The sequence below is a fragment of the Debaryomyces hansenii genome (assembly GCF_000006445.2).
Source record: "Debaryomyces hansenii CBS767 chromosome E complete sequence".
In the NCBI taxonomy this organism is placed as follows: Eukaryota; Fungi; Ascomycota; class Pichiomycetes; order Serinales; family Debaryomycetaceae; genus Debaryomyces; species Debaryomyces hansenii.
This window is the reverse complement of record NC_006047.2, coordinates 1215298-1232378: the sequence shown is the minus strand read 5'-3', so window position 1 is coordinate 1232378 and position 17081 is coordinate 1215298. Positions and strand designations below refer to the sequence as shown.

The following is a 17081-nucleotide window of genomic DNA, read 5'->3' as shown; positions in this document are numbered from 1 at the left end:
TTGGAATCTGTGCAATATATTCAATCAGATAGTAAGAAAGAATTATTACAACCACAATATCATTCCATGGTGTTTGATCCTAAACTTTTCAAATATGCTTGGGCGAAGAGAGTCATTCCCATATGTGTTATATTAGGATTAGGGTATATTGATTTTGCATGCTTTTATGCCTTGGGATATCGAGAAATATACAAATTTCATTCGCATGGTGTGGCCATAAGTCTATGGGTCATTTTGGCTTGGTGTGAAGTATGTGTGATAGCATATTGGGTATTGTTGGTGGTTACAGGACCCGGGAAAGCTCCTCGAGTCAAGCCTTTCAATTTGTATAGTTCGGAAGATACGTCTGATTTGACTCCTGTTCCAGATTATTTCTTTTGTGACGAATCGGGGTACCCATTTTGGTGCTCCCAATGTCAGTCAATTAAGCTTCCGAGGACGTTACATCTGAAGGATAGGAATTACTGTATTCTAAAATTTGATCATTATTGCGTTTGGGTAGGTACTGTTATTGGACAGAGAAATTATAAGTATTTTTTGAATTTCTTGATTTGGTTCCTAATGTTTTTCATAGTTACGTTGATATATCTATCGCGATATACTAAACTGAATTATGATCGGGGTACCAAAGATATTGATCATAATTATATTGTTCTTTATATTTTGAGTGGATACTGGATACTCATATTACTGTCACTATTAGCCGCACATTTATGGTATGTCGTTCATAACATGACTACAATTGATGATATGAATATAAAAAAAGTAAAAAGATATTCAAGGTGGACATCAAACAACGATAAAACGAAACGGAAAGACGTCCGTAAAATACCTGGGGAGGAAACTGGAATACGATATATTAATATTAGATATAACGACACAAGAGTAATCGTACAGTACACTCTTAATGATTTTCCTTTTTCTTTCGGGTTTAAAAGAAATTGGCAAAATTTGTGGTTAAATAACAATCGAACTAACGGTGACTTCACTCAACACGAGTCATCATATTCACGTAAACGATTAGCCATAAGTTTTCTCTTATTTTTGGTCCCATACGTGGACTTGGTATATCCATCGAGGGAAAGGATAAACGTCAGTGACGTAGAAAAGTCTACGTTGGATAGCCTATACTCTCATAGACTAATTGAGTATGAACAATATAATGATAGACTAAACGATAAATTCTTAGACTATATTAACAGTAAGATTAAGAATAACGAGTTTCATATGCCTCGATACCTTTCGCCTCTTGCAGAAGACCAACAGTCATCTAGTGAAGGTAGTAGGCCTGATAATATATAGATTTGTAATATATGCAATATACAGTACCAAATATTAATTAAAAATTATTTTACAATGTATGAAGACGAACAGCGGGTTAAATTTAGATTATATAAAGATGGACATGCTTGGAGAGATCGTAGAGCATGAGATTGAGGCACCGAAGCCTCCACAAATGACTGCTAAAACGGGGTTTCCGGATTTGAATAAGTTAAAGGAGAAGAAAGTATCGAAGTGGAAACAGAGACTAGAATCAAAGAAGGTTCCAGAGGTGCAACAGTCGAACCCAGTTACTACTGAACCTAAATCAGAAGCTGAAAAGATCCATCAAGAGAACTTGGACAAAATATCGCAAATGACTAGCGAGGAAATAGAACAAGAGCAGGCAGAGTTATTAAGTGGTTTGGATCCAAACCTCATTAAAAGTCTCTTGAAAAGATCCGAAAAGAAAGAAAAAAGCAACGAGAGCTGTTGTAATGACGGCCATGATGAACACGTACATGCAGAGGGATTTAATGGATGGATAGGTGGTGGAAGAACCAGTGATGAATGGGCAGATGTAACTCTATTAGATGAAAAGGATGTTGATAAGGCACTAGGGATTAGCCGTTTAAATTTAGAGGATGACCTCAAAATAGATAAGCAGGATAACGAGCCTAAAGATAATTCTAAAACTGTAAGATTTGAAGATGTGACTACTGTGAAATACGAAGATTTAGATGCGAATGTTGAGTTGGATCCTAATGGATGGGAAGACGTAGAAGACGTAAATGACTTAATTACGGGAAATATAGATGAAGTAGCTCACAAGGATTACCAATTAGTGAATGATTCAGATGATGAAAACGATGGCTCAACTTTTCATTTCCCGAAGCCAATTCAGGTTAATACTGATAATGAAAAACTTGACTTAAATGATCCTGAATTTTATGATAAATTACATGAGAAGTATTATCCTGATTTACCGAAAGAAACGCATAAGCTATCATGGATGACGGAGCCATTGCCAAAACAAGCTACTACGACGTATGAATCAATTTCGGATATGAGATTTGACTTCAAGGGCGATTTGGTTGATTTAACAATATCAGACTCTGATGCGAAAGAAGAGATACCTACATATTTAGGTTTACACCATCATTCTGAAAATCCACATTTACCGGGCTACACATTGAGCGAATTAGCTCACTTGTCCCGCTCTGTACTTGCAGGTCAAAGGTCCTTCAGCATACAAATTTTGGGCAGAATTTTGCATAAACTAGGATTACACAAGTATAACATTTTACCAGTAGGAGAAACCGAAGACCAAGAATTCAATGAGAATCTAACTGAACTCATGTCGAATTTCGAAAACTTAATGTGGGATTTGATTGAAGAATTGAGAATCATTGATTCTCTAACAGAGGCTGCTGATGAATCAAAAACTAGGAATTTATCTGTAAGAAACTATGCTATAGAAGCATTATGGTTATGGAAGCAAGGTGGTGGTAGAAAAACAAGCGGTGATAAGACAGAGAACAGTGAGTATATAGCATCTAACATGGCGCAGTAGAACCATGCATAATGAAATGTAAATATCCATAATAGTAAATAAGTTGGTAGCATTTAACTTATTCTGAGTGTAATATAGTTCTCAAACAGTATAGAAAAACCACTAACATCAGAAACATGTAGCCAAGTAAAATCATCCAAAGGCCACAAAACGTATCCAAAGGGTAATAGAACAAGAAAATATGATTCTGGCAATAGCTAGTGGGTCTGATTGAAAAAGTAGCGAGAGCCATAAAGATCAGCAAAGACTGCCGATCAACATACCTCCCAAACCTCGATCAGAATTCAAGCGACAAAAAATCAAAACGATTCCTGTCAAAATTCCGTCAATCATTCAATTATATTCCACTGAAACCAGAGAAATCAATTAGGACATTCAACTTAATCTTCGCATATAGACACATTGAACCGATGGATCTTTACTAAGTTTTGAAAACTTGACCGGCCAACTTAAGTTATGCGTGCAACATGGTTGCAAGAAGTTCCTACATATTATGTTCAATTCAATAACAGATCGTGTATTAACGGTGTTTGTAAAGGTAGCTATTCCCCAAGACCATACTAGCATTGTAAAAAATCAACGTTTTATCAATTTTTATTCGGGCCAGCCTCCGGGTAACATGCTCCCACTATCTCCTACACTATACTTCAGGGATTGATATCCTATTTCATATGACATATAATTCACAACAAAAACGCTACCACTAGCCTAATCATTCGTCAGACTCAAAAACTCCTCTGTCCAACACCAACCGACTTCTTGTCTATCCTACTGTAGCACCATAGTCATTAGACCTATGGTTGTGTCCGTCACCTCCAAGAGTGGCGTAACCTTCACTGTATGGATAGTACAGGATGATGTAGTAACAATGGAGTAAGCCAGGGAAGAATCCTAACAAGCAGAGCAAGATATTAATCCAAAAGTCTGCAGAGGAAATTCCTCTTTTGATGAAGACTGGAACGGGGGGAAGGAAAAAACCAACGAGTACAAGTAACCAATCTTTAGCGTGCATTTTAATTTATATTATTAGCAGTAAATATAATCGAATTTATAACTATGATAACGGCCAAATTGGTGTCTTTTTAAGGGATCAAGAGGTCTATTTAAACGCTGCGTCACTCCTTTGATAGTTACAGCCGTGAATTGTAATCAGCAACCTATATACATGCAGAACTCAACGTCGTGATTTGAACGACATCGAATTGAGATTCAGACGACATCCATTAGACGGATACATTGAATATAAACCCGTTCATACCATTCATATCATTCATATCATTCAATTATAGTACAGAAGAACATTGAGAGCCATGCGTTTGATCCAGAATATAGGGCTTTTATCATTGTTATCATCTCTAGCTTTTGCTGTGCTATTTGAAGATGCATTCGTCAAGGACTGGATTAAGCATTCTTATGGAGAAATACAGCGGTACGAACTCTTGTCAGACAAAGAGCTTATAGGATTAACAAATGAGAATGAAATATTGAATATGGATCTCAGGAATGGTGGTTCGTTGAATTGGAAAGCAGCTTTGCATGAGTTTGGTAATATAAACCAATACTTTTTATCGAAAAATAGGAAATTGGTATATGCGTATTCCACCAGCGACAAGCGCATTTACTTGATTGATTCCAAAACGGGCATTTTACAGGAAACCCTTTTCAGTGAAACTGTGCCATTGAAATTGGTTGAATTTTTCGGTGTAGGAGTTTTAGCAGTGGGTACGGACGGGCTGTTGACATTTTTAGGGAACGATGGAGTGGTAAAGCCAATTAGTACCGATGCCAAAATTAGGGATATCAGGGTTTCGCAGGCAGATGGCACACTTTATGTGATAACGGATGATTTGCTGCTAATTTCAATTACGAGATCGTTGGATGTGTTACCTACGTCTAAACCATTTAAGAAGTACATTTCTCACATTAACGAAGTAAAGACATTTCAAGATAATATTATTGTGACGGAAGACAACAAGATATTATCTATTGACGATGATGGTGTGAGGGAGGTCAATAGTACTTTGAAACCAAAACAACATATTCGAGTATTGAGTCTTGAATTGGCTTATTCCATTGATTCTAAAGTAATTCATTTCCACTCCATTACGGACGGAAAATTTGAAGCTCTCGTGGATTATTCATTTGAAGACCAAATTTCTGAAGTTGATTTTATGAACTATGCGTCTTCCGAATTTGTACTTCTTGCCACTGAATCCAATGTTATTCTCCTTGACGTATCTGGATTATCACTTGGTGGCGACATTAATGCTATTCAGAAGTATCAGTTTCAATTTAATAGCTCGATTCAAACTGGACAGAATTATATCACATACGACAAGGGATCTAATTTGCAGTTAATTTCCAGCCGTCTAGTCGATTTTAAGGTCGATGTTGCTATTTATGCGGCAAGCACCGAATCTGTCACACACTTATCATTCGATTTGAATAGATTTAATCCAACTTCGTCAAAGTATTTGATGATCGATAGACCGCAATCAGAAGGTGAGATAAACAAGGTACACCATTTGATCCATGATTCTGATGACTACCATTTTTTCATTTCCCGTTGGCTTGCGATACTTAGGAGGCATTTGTCTCAATTGGGTAGGTTAATTATTTCAAAAATTACAAGGTCATCTACTTCTCATGATGAATATGCACCTGAGGATACATTTGGGTTTGGCAAGCTCATTATTTTTATGGACGAGCAGCAGGGATACGTTATTGCGATTGATTCTGTAGAGGGTTCTGTTGCATGGAAATGCAAAGTCGAAGTTAAGGAACAGAACATGATAGATTTTGTCGATAGGCCTGCAACGAATGAAGTTGTTCTTATCTTAAAACATTCATTGTTATCACTCGATATTAGGAATGGAAAAATCACAAATACAAAAACCTTTAAAGAAGAAATACTGAAAAGTTTCTCATTAAGATTAGAAAACGACGAAGAAGTTATTGCTTTGAAGCTTGCTAACAGTCATAAATTACAATTATTCAAAGATAGTGAAGTTAGTATTAAAACAGATCAATATTTGATCGATCAAACTGATGATTCCTTACAGGGTTTTAAAATTAATGACAAAGATATAATTCCAACATGGAAATTTGAAAAACCGGATGAGAAAGTACTTTTAGTAAAGACCAAACCAATGCATACCAAGACTTCATCGATCGGCATAACTCTATCAGACAAGTCTGTCTTATATAAATACTTGAATCCAAATTTGATTTCCATCATTACGGAGGGCTCGGAGACAAAAATAATACGCTATTATTTAATTGATAGTGTCAGTGGAAGCGTGTTGTATACTCACGAACACAGTGAGAATGAAATTGTTGATTCTGATTCCATTCAATTATGCATGGATGATAACTGGATCGTATACACATTTTTTATTAAGTCTCCAAAACTAGAACAAAGGGTTATTGTATTTGATTTGTTTGATACTATGGAAAAATCAGTAAATAAAAACCTCGTTTCTGCACTTGAGAGTAATACAACAATCAATTCTATTTCAAAAAAATCCTTCATTTTCCCTGAGAGAATAGTATCCCTTGCTTCTACCCAAACAAAATTTGGTATTACATTAAAATCTATGTTGTTCTTAACAGAATCAGGAAGTTTAATTGAAGTTCCGAAATTTATTTTAAACAGTAGAAGAATAGCTAACCGGGCATTAACTGGTAAGGACTTTCAAGATGACTTTAGAATGATGCCATACGAACCGGTGATTCCTAAGAATAATTTTCAGGTATTGAATCATAAGCATCAATTACTCTTAGATTCCAACACTGATCAAATATTAATGAAGCCTACTGAATTAGAATCAACTTCGGTTGTGTGTTTCGTTAATAAGTTCAACATTTTCTGCAATGTAATTCAACCTTCATTATCTTATGATTTATTGAGTGAAAATTTTGATAGAATTAAATTGATCTTAACTATCTTAGCCTTACTAGCCGCGTACTTAATTACAAAGCCATTTGTCTTTTCCAGAAGATTAAATGCCCATTGGATAGATCGATAATTTGTATATTATATATATAATATTGTAAAAAATAAGAACACATATACATCATTTAGTATTATTTATATATTGAACATTCATTCGAGAGATAATCTATGATTTCTTTAGAATTAACATTCTTCTCATCCAACCCAAACCTTAACCAATTAATCTCATTTTCCGTGTCGCCGTCTTCCGAATTGTCTTCGCTCTTCGAATCCTGATATATGTACCATACCATTTCATAGTTTAAACTTGAAACCAAATAATTTTGCATCTTGCTAATAAGAAAAAAAGAATCAGATGTATTTAAAATAGCCTGTGGCTTCTCTTTAAAAAGAGTATCGTACTTTTCGATGATTTTTCGTAATCTACCATTCAAACTTAACCAAGCCTTATTATTATTGAGGGATAGTATTCCGTATGCCTTTTGAAAATTTCTCTTTAAGACTTGATAATCTTCAAGCTTATTCAATAAGGGGCATGAATGAATTCTCAACATTATTAACGTTGTTAATTCAATAATGAATTTGTAATGCACTGGGAGCTGATTGAAATTCCTTAAATCTACAAACTCTTTCGAAAACAAATCTAAAATAAGGTAACATGATTTGATAGCCTTCAAAATGCAATTGCGATATTCAACAATGGAAATATCCATACGACTAAAAGAATAAACAAATAACTGTAATTTCAGAAATTCAACAGATAATTTTATAAGATTGTTCGACAATAGTGGACTAGTATCTTTATTGAAGTCATTCAATATTATTTCAAACATATTCAAATTTATTAGCTTATCAGAATTTGCATGTGCGTACATTTTCTTGTCGTTAAGGATATCATTCATATTCTCATTCAATTTTAATTGCACTAAAGAAATTTTTAATAATGAATTGATATATTTGTCTTCCTCATTATCAATATTATTGTTAAATAAATCTTGATTTGCTTTATTAATAATGAAATCTTGTTGAAAACCATTGTAATTAAGATGCGACAAACCAGCGTAAATTAAACAATAATTTGAGTTAATATTAATGAATTTGTAAATCCTATCTCTTATTAAATTGTTCAACTTCAATTCATTAGATACATTAATTTCTGTTTTATGACTGAACTCATCAATAAACTGTGATCTGTGTAAACCTAACTGTAATGATATGTTTTTCATTAACGAAAGGTATTTAATCGATATGCTATCTCCATTATTCAGATATTTTTCCGAGGGTAAAGGCCATGTAGTTAAAATTAATAATGACGATAGTATATATACCGATCTTGGGGTATTAAACCAACATTTTGCAACCACTAATGACTTGATGTGATTACATAAATGCATGTATTTGGTTGTTTCAGGCTGGTTCAAATATGACTTGAGTATGATACTCCAAAATAATAAGTCATTCTGTTCGTAAAATCTATCTATATTTATAGTATCGAAGAACTCTTCGGGAAATATCGGCAAATATTTATTGAAATGCAAATGATAGTTGTGGAAGCTTTCAGCGGCTTCCTCTCGTGAAATAGAAAATGCTTTGGTGCTGAGATGGCTATTGATAGTGTATGAGGTGCCTAACTTAGGTGATTCTGGAGTCAAAGGCATCGGGGTTTCCACAGGAGAGTTAAGACATGCCTCGATCTTAGAAATAGGAGGCGTCATACTTGTCAGCTTTCCAACATTCAACACACCTTTCTCAACAAGCATGTTTATCATCTTGAACTTTCTGTTGATTAACGTGTCTAAACTTTTCTTTAAAGATCTAACATCAACACTCAATTTATTCACCATGTCATTTGACCTATTCGGATCCTTGGTTATTATATCTAATGTACAGTTTATATTCTTCTTAAAACAATGTGAACATGGTAACGGGTCAGTTATTGAAGCATCACATTTAGTCTTGTGCTGTCTGCATCGTACACAAGTTCTGAGTACCTTACCAGGTATATTAGACGGTGTAATAAGCTTTAAACGCTTTCTTTGTTGCACATACATTTCAACAAAGGTATATAATGGCTTAGCTAAAACAAAAAGCTAAAATGGTGAAATCCTTATATTAAATATCTTTACCTAGATTGGTATGGTGTTATCTGAGTCCGTGAGCTTTGTAATAAATATTTCGTCATTGGCTGGAGATGTGCCGAAATTCGGTCTAATCAGAAAAACTAATTTTGAAAGGCTAATGTTTTCCAATCAGCATGGACAAATTAACAAACAATCAAATAACTTCGATTCACCTACAAAATTTGAGTCATTCGGTACCTCTAAACCCGTTGGCTAAGGTATACAAGGATACGTTTCGAGAGTTTACTCAAGATAAATGTATTAATTTGCCGGCGAATTATATGGAAGATATCTTCTGCGATAAGTGCGAGAGCATTTATATCCCAGGAATCACTGTATCTATAAGGATAATCTATAACAGAAAGAAAACAAACGCTGTAAGTAGACGTAGATTGTTAAGATATACCTGTCTTGAATGTGACCATAAGTCAGATCGTGTATTGGAGATGCCTACGTCAAAGCAGTCTACTCCGATACCGAATATCGGTTCTGATACAGGAGGAAGGAATAAAACTACAAAACCTGAAGAATTCAAGGCTACATGGCCGAAGGCCGACACCTCAAAGTCTAAGCAAAGACTAAAGAAGCGGAAGCAGAATAATTTATCGAATTTGTTAGCATTAAAGAAAAAGGAGAAAGAAAATGAATCTAAGCAGTTTAACTCGCTAAGCTTAATGGAATTTATGAATAAATGAATACAGCTTATAGCGTACTATAATAGATAATCGCTATATACCGAACCCGAATTGCTTTGGTTTATGTCTTTGATCGAACTTTGTCTTTTACAACTTCTAACCCAACGTCTTCTTCTGAAGAATTCAGGGGTGGTCAACGATTCTAGATCGTAAACCCACTTCTCATCGGTGTCAATCATGACAAGATCTGCGAGTAAATTGGAATTAACCCAATCATTGACATTCAAATCTAATTTCCAGGACTCTTCATTGAATTCCCAATCTATCGGCGGCTTTATGGCATTAATATGTGGTACTGTATTGATATCAACATTTTCAGATTTTTCACCATCTTCTTCGTCATCATTTTTATCATTATTTTTACCCTTCAAATACTCTTGCTTTAGTTTTCGCATAGGACTATTTATAGTATAGAAATCATTAGTAAATCCGTTTAATTCCCAAATTTTACTAGTTTTATCATATCTTTGAAGTTCGAAGATTTCTACTTGTTTCGTTTCAATTTTGACTTGTTCGTCATCCACTTTCACAATCAAATCTAATAGAAATTCTTCTATCTGGTTGTCCAAGTTAACAAAATATAATCGAGTTTCCTCATTATACATCCAGTTCAATAGTCTATTTCTTACAACAGGATGAAACAATATCGCAACAGCCCAAATGGAGATAACGAGCATAAATCTAATAGGCAAATACCAGAACAAAATAGGCACAACCTTTGGTAGGACAAATAAATTATGTAAACCCAAAATTAATAAACCCAAAAATACCACTGAACTAATATTTTCGTCCTTGTAAAATAAAAATTCTTTAGTTCCCCATAGTATAAGATCATAAGTTACTACGTAAAGAAGCATATGATTCTGCAAGTCAGTCAAGTTCAAAATAAATTCGTTTGAAAATTCGGGTACTGGCTTCGGTATTTCAGACTCACGTAAAGCAGGCCCATCATCAGGTACAGGGTTTCGCTGAAAATACATCGAATTTAGCACGGACCTATCCGTTGGATGAAGCACTAGATAGTGGGGGACCATTATATTGATTAAAATTAGCAACAATGGCAAAACGAGTATTAAGTATGGATTTAGAATTATATGGGTTATTACCAATAGTATACCCACTGTGAACGACAGATTATCCCAATTGAAAAATTTAATTACACCATCGATGGTTTCAAACGGAACAGACAACCTCAGGTTCAATAAAATAGAATTTTTCGATATTAAGTTTACAGATAACGGAGGTCGAGTCTTCTGCATTTCCAATCTCTCATTTAATGCACCCTGATCTTTAACATTCATTGGAATGACCATAGAGATGATCTTTTCCATTAGCTTATCAGTAAGCAAGGTATTAGTAGACTTTTGTTCGTCATTTCCTTCCTTCTTATGAGTCCAGAATGCAAAATCACTTTCCGACTTACGCTTCAGTTTATCTGACATGAGCTTAGATTGCTTTAATTCATTCTGTGTAGTCTTTCCTTTAGCATCAGACTCCTTCTCATTGGCTTCCACTGTTAGTATGTTCTCGAAAAAGTTAGATACTTGATCCATCTAATCCAAATAATATTTTTGGTGTTGATTGGAAAGCAATAATATTTGGCATATGATAATGCTAAATTTACTTTTGATTTAAATTTGCGATTATTTTAGTATGCATCATTAATTTTAAAATACATAATAATATACACGTATTACACAACCTATAGGTATAATTAGCTAGATATAGAGCTCTCTAGTTTGATATGTTGTTTACTTTGCAGACACATTGAATTTTGTACGGATTCCAATGCTTGTGAGTTTTCTTGCTTTATATGTGACGGTATGGAGGTATCTTTCTTAATAGTTTGCTTTATAGGTCCCTTTTTAACTCGCCGTATAGACTCCTTCTTCACCGGTTCTTTTTTAACTCGCCTTATAGGCTCCTTCTTCACACAAACTTTTGTAGACGTTTTCTTAATTTGAGACTTTAAGTTCTGTTCTTTCTTGATTTGGGCCTTGGATAATGGAGGTGAAACCAAGTTTTGATTTAATTTCTTCGAATCCAATTGTTCTTGAGTAAGGAAAAGATCCGGAATTTCATACTTCAATAATTTCACAAACTCATCACAGTCACATAGAATTTCGTAGTCTATAATGTTGCTCCACATGGCTTGTGATATGGGGGTCTTGTTCACAAAAAGGACCGTTCCACCTCTATTATGCACCGATTGTGCCAAAGTCTTCACCAATCTCTTAATCCCGTCAACTTTTAAGGATGTACCCATAATAATAAACAAATCCGGCTTTAAATTTACATCCTTATTTAACCCATTGGCTAATATTTCTGATTGTGGGTGGTTTTCTCCATACAATACAATATTAGGCCTCAACATGCCTATATTACCTGTCAAACGCTTGCCCAGGTACAATCTCTCTTGATATTTTAAATAGCAATTCTTACACTCCGGGTTGGACCCGTTCGAGAATTGCTCTCTGTATTCCACGTTCCAGTTAAAACTATGAAAACACTGGGTACATGCTAGGTTGTTGATATTTCCGTGCAACTGGACCACATCCAAGTCTTGCCACGTCTTATTAAACGGTCCATTGCAATCAAATTCACTCAAGTTGATCCCCATTTTCAAATTCATCTTATCCTCCAAACCATCAATATTCTGGGTGTAACAACGGAGCAACTTCTTTTTTTCTTTCAATATCTTAATAAACCTATGCGTTTCAGTCGGTTTGGCGTCAATGCTGGACAGGTACAACGACTCCATAAAAGTACAAAACAACGAAAGTGTCACCTCATCTCTGAAAATCGATATATCGAACAAGTCCTGACCCTTCACTATTTTCTTAGGAAACTTACTTTTCACCATATTGTACAACCCATCGCTTGATCTAAAGTCGGGAATCCCAGCATTGCATGATATCCCAGCTCCCGTCAATACCACGGCTTTCCTTGATTTAAAAATTATCTTGGAGACTTCACTTAATTTAATTTGCTCATTACTAGGTATTTCCCCAGATAAATCTATCGTTTTCATATTATTGTATTGGCTTTATGTCAATATATACATGAAATACTCTTTATTTCTCCGTTATCCTTATTAAAACAATATATACACTTTTTGTATTCATTTATCTCACCCAACTGCCCGTTTAACGAAAATTGATCTTAAATTATAACGCCAATTGTACGCTCGCATTTTAACTAAGAAGAGAAATTTATTTACATTTTGTACGAAAAGGGATGAACACGAATTGGATATATTATTATAATAATTTCAACATAATGAAGTGTATAGAATTAATTAGTTTGACTATTAACAGCTAATTCCATGATTAGCCTAGTAGCTAAATGCAAGAACGGATAAGCCGAGAACGAAGACATTTCATCCACGTCTTGTTTTATAGATACGTCCTTATTAGAAGAGTTCTCCCACCCATCGAACTTGAAGTCCACCAAATAATTGTTTGGCTCCAATTGGAATAATTGGATTTGCATTTTCATCATGTCGGGAATGTCCTTCTGTTGCTCTTCTTGGCTTTTCTCATTGGGTAAGATACATGGGCCGTACTTCCATCTGACTCTGATGGTCCATAACTCTTCCTCGGTTGGTTTAGACCACTCTGCACCCAAGTTCTTCAAGGCTCTGTAGATTTCACCCATAACATCCAACGGATAAGATCTAGATCTTATACCGAAATGCCACCTTGTTTTCAGCTTTTTGTGTGACACGGGCGCTATTTTCAGCTGGGTGTCCATGTTGGATTCCATCATGTACGCTCTGTGGATTGACGGCAACGAAGAAGGTAAAATGGCAATGGTAGAGTTAGGTAACGTAGATAAATCTGGCACTGCAGCTAACGTTTGATATGTTAATGATTGTTGCACACCAGGCGCCTTGGTGGAGTGGTTGACGTTTATATTCATGTTGCTGTTATTATTGGCATTGTTGGTCCACGAAGGCGGCGGCGATTGAGATAAGAAAGTGTCCATATTATTCAGTTTGGAATTCTTCAAGTCCTTCACCAATGTACGATTTTCTCTCATTAACAAGTAAGCATCAATTATTTCGTTTGATTGTTGTTGTGGTGCGTTATGTTGGTTACATTTATTGATAACATTAACAATTTCATCTCTGTCATAACCCATAGTCGACTGCAAAGCAGTAATAACGTCCTCGTCGACCTCGATTTTCTTGTGCTTTGTCTTCGATAAATCTGGAGGTAATAAGTATTCCTCGATGTTTTGTTTGAACCATTCATCTTCAATAATCTCGTGTATAGTAATTCTGTTTAATGGGTTGACGACCAACATCCTCGTTAATATATCTTTAGCTCCTTGGGATAGGTAATTAGGCAATGTGTAAACACCATTGCTAATCTTTTTGAACAACGCAGGAATGAACTCGTCATCGAACGGTAACCTCCCACACAACATGACGTATAAAATAACCCCCGACGACCAAACATCAACTTCTGGACCAGCGTATAATTTACCACTTATAACTTCGGGAGCGGCGTAATTGGGCGACCCACAACTCGTTTTCAAGAAGTTACCATCTGTCATAATGTTAGACAACCCAAAATCGGCAATCTTGACGTTCAATTGTTCATCCAATAATAAGTTTTCCGGCTTTAAATCTCTATGAACAATTTTGTGTCTGTGACAGTATTCCACTGCAGCTATAATCTGTTGGAAGAACCTTCTGGCCTCATCTTCTGGCATCTTACCCCTCTGCACAATATAGTCGAACAATTCCTTACCCGCATACTCAATAACCATAATAATCTCATCCTTCGACTTAATCACATCGTATAACTTGATTATATGTGGATGTCTTAACAATCTCAAATATGAAATTTCTCGTTCAACTCTACCTTGCATATCGGATTTAGCTAACGTTTTACGATTAATGATCTTCAATGCAACCTTCTGTCCTGTGGTTGTGTGTTGCGCTAATTTAACTTTACCAAATGACCCTTCTCCTAACGTCTTAAGGACTTGATATTTCCCTATTCTGTTTGCTGGGTTAGCCTTTGGATCTATTGGTTGGGGTTGATGTACCTTATTGTTGTGGCCATCGTGTTGTCCACTATGGTCACCATGATGATTGTTATGGTGATGATGGTGATGGTGGTGGCGATTATCACTTCCTTGTTGCTCTGACATGTCTTATTTGCTATCTTATAAGCCTTAATACCGCTTTGCCGTATCTAATCTTGTGTTTTTAGGGGCGATCGTTGGTTTGAGGGTGAAACTCGGTAAAAACACGTCTTTTGATGACTGGGTTTTGGTGACAACTGACTATAGATTCATGATATATTAGTTCGATTATAGGTAAATAATATATATTATAGCCTTATACGATATAGTGTACACGGTTGGCTAACTGAAAGAGAAAAAATAATTGTAAACGTAGACAAACCAAGCAAAATCGGGTTCAAATTATACTAGTGAACAGTCATGAAGAAGGCATTATTCTATGGATTGAAGTAGAAAGTAATGCCATAAAGAGATATTATTGAGTTCCCTATAGGCTTAAGCAGAACCTGATACGTTGGGTTAACCGAACATGGGGTTCTTGATTGCCCGATATCACCTATCATTTTCTGTTGTCGTTTTCCCGATTATCAGACCGCTTGTACGATCGATCCTGTTTGTCATCTCTATATCCGGTGTTTTTCGAGGCCCTTATATCCTGGGGATCCATGTCCCTATCATTTCGCGTATTTCTGTAGTGTCTTCTATTTTGGCCAGAAGTGTTCTTCATGTCACTACGCCCTTTATCCTTGTAGCTGCGCCCTTTATCGCCATTGGTTTTTGCATCCATTAAAGTATTTTGTCCAGCACCACTTCTGTTGTAGTTGGTCTTCGGTTTTTCCACCTTACCGCTGTCTACGTCTGCCTCGTACTCCTTCCGTCTTTGTTCTAGAAGCTGCGCCGGTATGCCATCAGGATCATCCTGTGCACTCATCAACAAGTCCCACAACGTCTCGCAGAACTTCATGGCCTGTTCTTGACCCAAAAAGTCCTGCATTTGTAAATGGATCATCTTGATGTCCGGCTCGTCTTCGGCTTGCAACAATTCGCCCACGTAGTCAATTACCACGTCATCGTCCGGCAATTGCTCGTTCAAAGTATCACCAATCCATTTTTCCACCACTGCAAAGTTCACTTTCCCCATATTGACTTTCTTGGAGAATTTCTTTGGGTACTTCACCCCAGCTTTATCTTTCTTATTCTTGTTACTCACAAACTCATCGTCTACTCTTTGGACTCTGTACGACATCTGATTCAACCTCAAGCAATTTCTTACAGCATGCACCCTTAAACACTCCAACTACAGTGCCTATAATACCCAAATTGCCAATTTATTAGTCTATGGGACCATATCCATAAGTACTAAGTAGTATATATGAATGATCCATACTGAGAAGATAATATTTACAGGTTAGATCAGATGAGTGATGTTTGCATGTTACATCTGTTGCAAAACTCAGACATTTAAGATCCCACTTAAGAACGCTGGCGTTAAATATGAAGCAGAACTTATTCTTTATGAATTAACAGAGATATAGAAGTGAAATGTACAGTGATAGTAGAGATAGCGTATTTGAATGGGATTCTGATGTTTTTTCAGACAAATTCCGAGGGAATTCTGATGTTTCTTCTCAGGGAACATTATCCACACCCTCGACGGGAAATCAATATTGTACGCCTAGATCGATTTCAGCGGTGGAATCATTTAGTTACGATAATACAATGTTACAGCCAGAAGTTATTCCCCGGACAAGTATTTGGTCCGCTTCGTTCAGGAGTAATAGTGAGTCGCTCGTGCCATTTGATCCGTTGGTGGTTAATGGAGCAGAGCAGAAGACAGGGGAAGAGGAGTATGTGTATCAGATACCACCCCGGTTTGTTTTTAGAAGTTTCAGAGGTTGTCGGTTCGCGGTTGAAGACAATGCCAGGTTTTTTGTGATCAAGTCATATAGTGGAATGGACGTGGATGCGTCGATTGCCAACAACATCTGGGCGTCAACCAACTTAGGAAATAAGCGGCTTAATAGGGCATTTGACGAAGTTCGGGCTGTTAGGGGCAAAATATTCCTCTTTTTCCTGGTCAATTGCTCTGGCCGTTTCTGTGGGGTTGTAGAAATGAAGAACAACATCGATTTTACTCGCACGAGCGACGTATGGGTCGAAAAGTCCCGTTGGAAGGGCGTGTTCCCGGTCGAGTGGCTAATGATTAAGGATGTTCCAAACAGACACTTTCAGCATCTAAAGAACCCTCTCAACGAGTCAAAATCTGTCACAAACTCCAGGGATACTCAAGAGTTGCCATTTGATATTGGTGTTTCTATGTTAAAAATATTTAGCTCGTTTAAATAAATTATGTTTTCGGATTTGCTACTGTATGCAAGAAAATATTTGATTTAGTATCAAAAATCACCTTACATGATTATTTCTCCTTTTCACTGACTACT

At 36.1% G+C, this 17081-nt stretch overlaps 11 protein-coding genes across 11 annotated transcripts; 5 read left to right on the top strand and 6 right to left on the bottom strand. All coding sequences in view use genetic code 12, as the record gives it.

Annotated features, from left to right (window-relative positions):
• Positions 1–66: 66 nt before the first annotated feature.
• On the top strand, positions 67–1302 carry DEHA2E15356g (DEHA2E15356p; the record flags this gene model as incomplete). Its single annotated transcript, XM_459973.1, has 1 exon — positions 67–1302. The coding sequence occupies one exon, from the start codon at positions 67–69 to the stop codon at positions 1300–1302; it is 1236 nt and encodes a 411-aa protein (XP_459973.2).
• A 97-nt stretch (positions 1303–1399) lies between these two features.
• DEHA2E15334g (DEHA2E15334p) lies at positions 1400–2833 on the top strand (the record flags this gene model as incomplete). Its single annotated transcript, XM_459972.1, has 1 exon — positions 1400–2833. The coding sequence occupies one exon, from the start codon at positions 1400–1402 to the stop codon at positions 2831–2833; it is 1434 nt and encodes a 477-aa protein (XP_459972.1).
• A 763-nt stretch (positions 2834–3596) lies between these two features.
• On the bottom strand, positions 3597–3845 carry DEHA2E15312g (DEHA2E15312p; the record flags this gene model as incomplete). Its single annotated transcript, XM_459971.1, has 1 exon — positions 3597–3845. One exon carries the CDS (start codon positions 3843–3845, stop codon positions 3597–3599), a length of 249 nt encoding a protein of 82 aa, XP_459971.2.
• Positions 3846–4143: 298 nt separating this feature from the next.
• DEHA2E15290g (DEHA2E15290p) lies at positions 4144–6861 on the top strand (the record flags this gene model as incomplete). The annotated part of the gene is made up of 1 exon (XM_002770440.1): positions 4144–6861. The coding sequence occupies one exon, from the start codon at positions 4144–4146 to the stop codon at positions 6859–6861; it is 2718 nt and encodes a 905-aa protein (XP_002770486.1).
• A 58-nt stretch (positions 6862–6919) lies between these two features.
• Positions 6920–8839, bottom strand: DEHA2E15268g (DEHA2E15268p; the record flags this gene model as incomplete). The annotated part of the gene is made up of 1 exon (XM_459969.1): positions 6920–8839. The coding sequence occupies one exon, from the start codon at positions 8837–8839 to the stop codon at positions 6920–6922; it is 1920 nt and encodes a 639-aa protein (XP_459969.2).
• A 203-nt stretch (positions 8840–9042) lies between these two features.
• DEHA2E15246g (DEHA2E15246p) lies at positions 9043–9603 on the top strand (the record flags this gene model as incomplete). Its single annotated transcript, XM_459968.1, has 1 exon — positions 9043–9603. The coding sequence occupies one exon, from the start codon at positions 9043–9045 to the stop codon at positions 9601–9603; it is 561 nt and encodes a 186-aa protein (XP_459968.1).
• Positions 9604–9620: 17 nt separating this feature from the next.
• On the bottom strand, positions 9621–11156 carry DEHA2E15224g (DEHA2E15224p; the record flags this gene model as incomplete). The annotated part of the gene is made up of 1 exon (XM_459967.1): positions 9621–11156. The coding sequence occupies one exon, from the start codon at positions 11154–11156 to the stop codon at positions 9621–9623; it is 1536 nt and encodes a 511-aa protein (XP_459967.2).
• Positions 11157–11317: 161 nt separating this feature from the next.
• On the bottom strand, positions 11318–12634 carry DEHA2E15202g (DEHA2E15202p; the record flags this gene model as incomplete). The annotated part of the gene is made up of 1 exon (XM_459966.1): positions 11318–12634. The coding sequence occupies one exon, from the start codon at positions 12632–12634 to the stop codon at positions 11318–11320; it is 1317 nt and encodes a 438-aa protein (XP_459966.2).
• A 263-nt stretch (positions 12635–12897) lies between these two features.
• DEHA2E15180g (DEHA2E15180p) lies at positions 12898–14766 on the bottom strand (the record flags this gene model as incomplete). Its single annotated transcript, XM_459965.1, has 1 exon — positions 12898–14766. One exon carries the CDS (start codon positions 14764–14766, stop codon positions 12898–12900), a length of 1869 nt encoding a protein of 622 aa, XP_459965.2.
• Positions 14767–15199: 433 nt separating this feature from the next.
• DEHA2E15158g (DEHA2E15158p) lies at positions 15200–15886 on the bottom strand (the record flags this gene model as incomplete). The annotated part of the gene is made up of 1 exon (XM_459964.1): positions 15200–15886. One exon carries the CDS (start codon positions 15884–15886, stop codon positions 15200–15202), a length of 687 nt encoding a protein of 228 aa, XP_459964.1.
• A 296-nt stretch (positions 15887–16182) lies between these two features.
• Positions 16183–16986, top strand: DEHA2E15136g (DEHA2E15136p; the record flags this gene model as incomplete). Its single annotated transcript, XM_459963.1, has 1 exon — positions 16183–16986. One exon carries the CDS (start codon positions 16183–16185, stop codon positions 16984–16986), a length of 804 nt encoding a protein of 267 aa, XP_459963.2.
• Between the last annotated feature and the right edge of the window lie 95 nt (positions 16987–17081).